Source organism: Mycetomoellerius zeteki, unplaced genomic scaffold (assembly GCF_001594055.1).
Source record: "Mycetomoellerius zeteki isolate Tzet28-1 unplaced genomic scaffold, Tzet1.0 scaffold565, whole genome shotgun sequence".
NCBI lineage: Eukaryota > Metazoa > Arthropoda > Insecta > Hymenoptera > Formicidae > Mycetomoellerius > Mycetomoellerius zeteki.
In genome coordinates this window covers 336626-337137 of record NW_017257572.1, presented here as the reverse complement: position 1 = coordinate 337137, position 512 = coordinate 336626, and the positions used below count along the sequence as shown (strand labels likewise).

Sequence of the window (512 nt, the reverse complement as noted above, 5' to 3'; positions counted from 1 at the left end):
CCGAGTAATTGGCCATTTGCGCTGCGTGGACGCCGACGCCAACAGTGCTGCTTACGTCTAGCCATCCGCCGGCAGTCGCAGCGCCGTGCACATCCCACCAACCGTCACTCGCTTTAATTCCGCCGTGCGTCGCGCCTGGCATCGCGTTGAACGGCCACGACTCGTACGGATGCCTGCCGTACACCGAGCCCAAAGTCGCGCCTTCAACTTTACCCAGAAGACTACTCTGATGATGATGTGGATCGCCGGCCGGTTGAGCGCTCGCCGTTCCGGGGAAATACAAGTCGCTACCATATTGCGGGGCGGTCGAGGCGCAAGACGTCACCGGCGCCCTGGCGTAACCACCGGTCGTGCTGCCGGCGCTGCTCGTCGCCGCCGGTCTCTGGCTCACTCCCGTCGTTGTGCACCCGCTACCGCCGCCTCCTCCACCTCCGCCGCCACCTCCCCCACCGCTGCTGGTGTGTTGTGGCGAGCTGCCGCTGCTTTGTGGACTCTTCTTCCAAGGGTGGAAA

The 512-nt window shown here is 64.5% G+C and overlaps 1 protein-coding gene across 1 annotated transcript in view; it reads right to left on the bottom strand.

The window, feature by feature from the left end:
* Sp1 (transcription factor Sp9) overlaps nucleotides 1–512 on the bottom strand; it is a 32826-nt gene that overhangs the window by 1459 nt on the left and 30855 nt on the right. Inside the window, 1 exon segment of the mRNA XM_018456260.1 lies at nucleotides 8–512. This exon segment is cut by the window's right edge and continues 24 nt beyond it. Coding sequence (XP_018311762.1) covers nucleotides 8–512 — 505 coding nt within the window.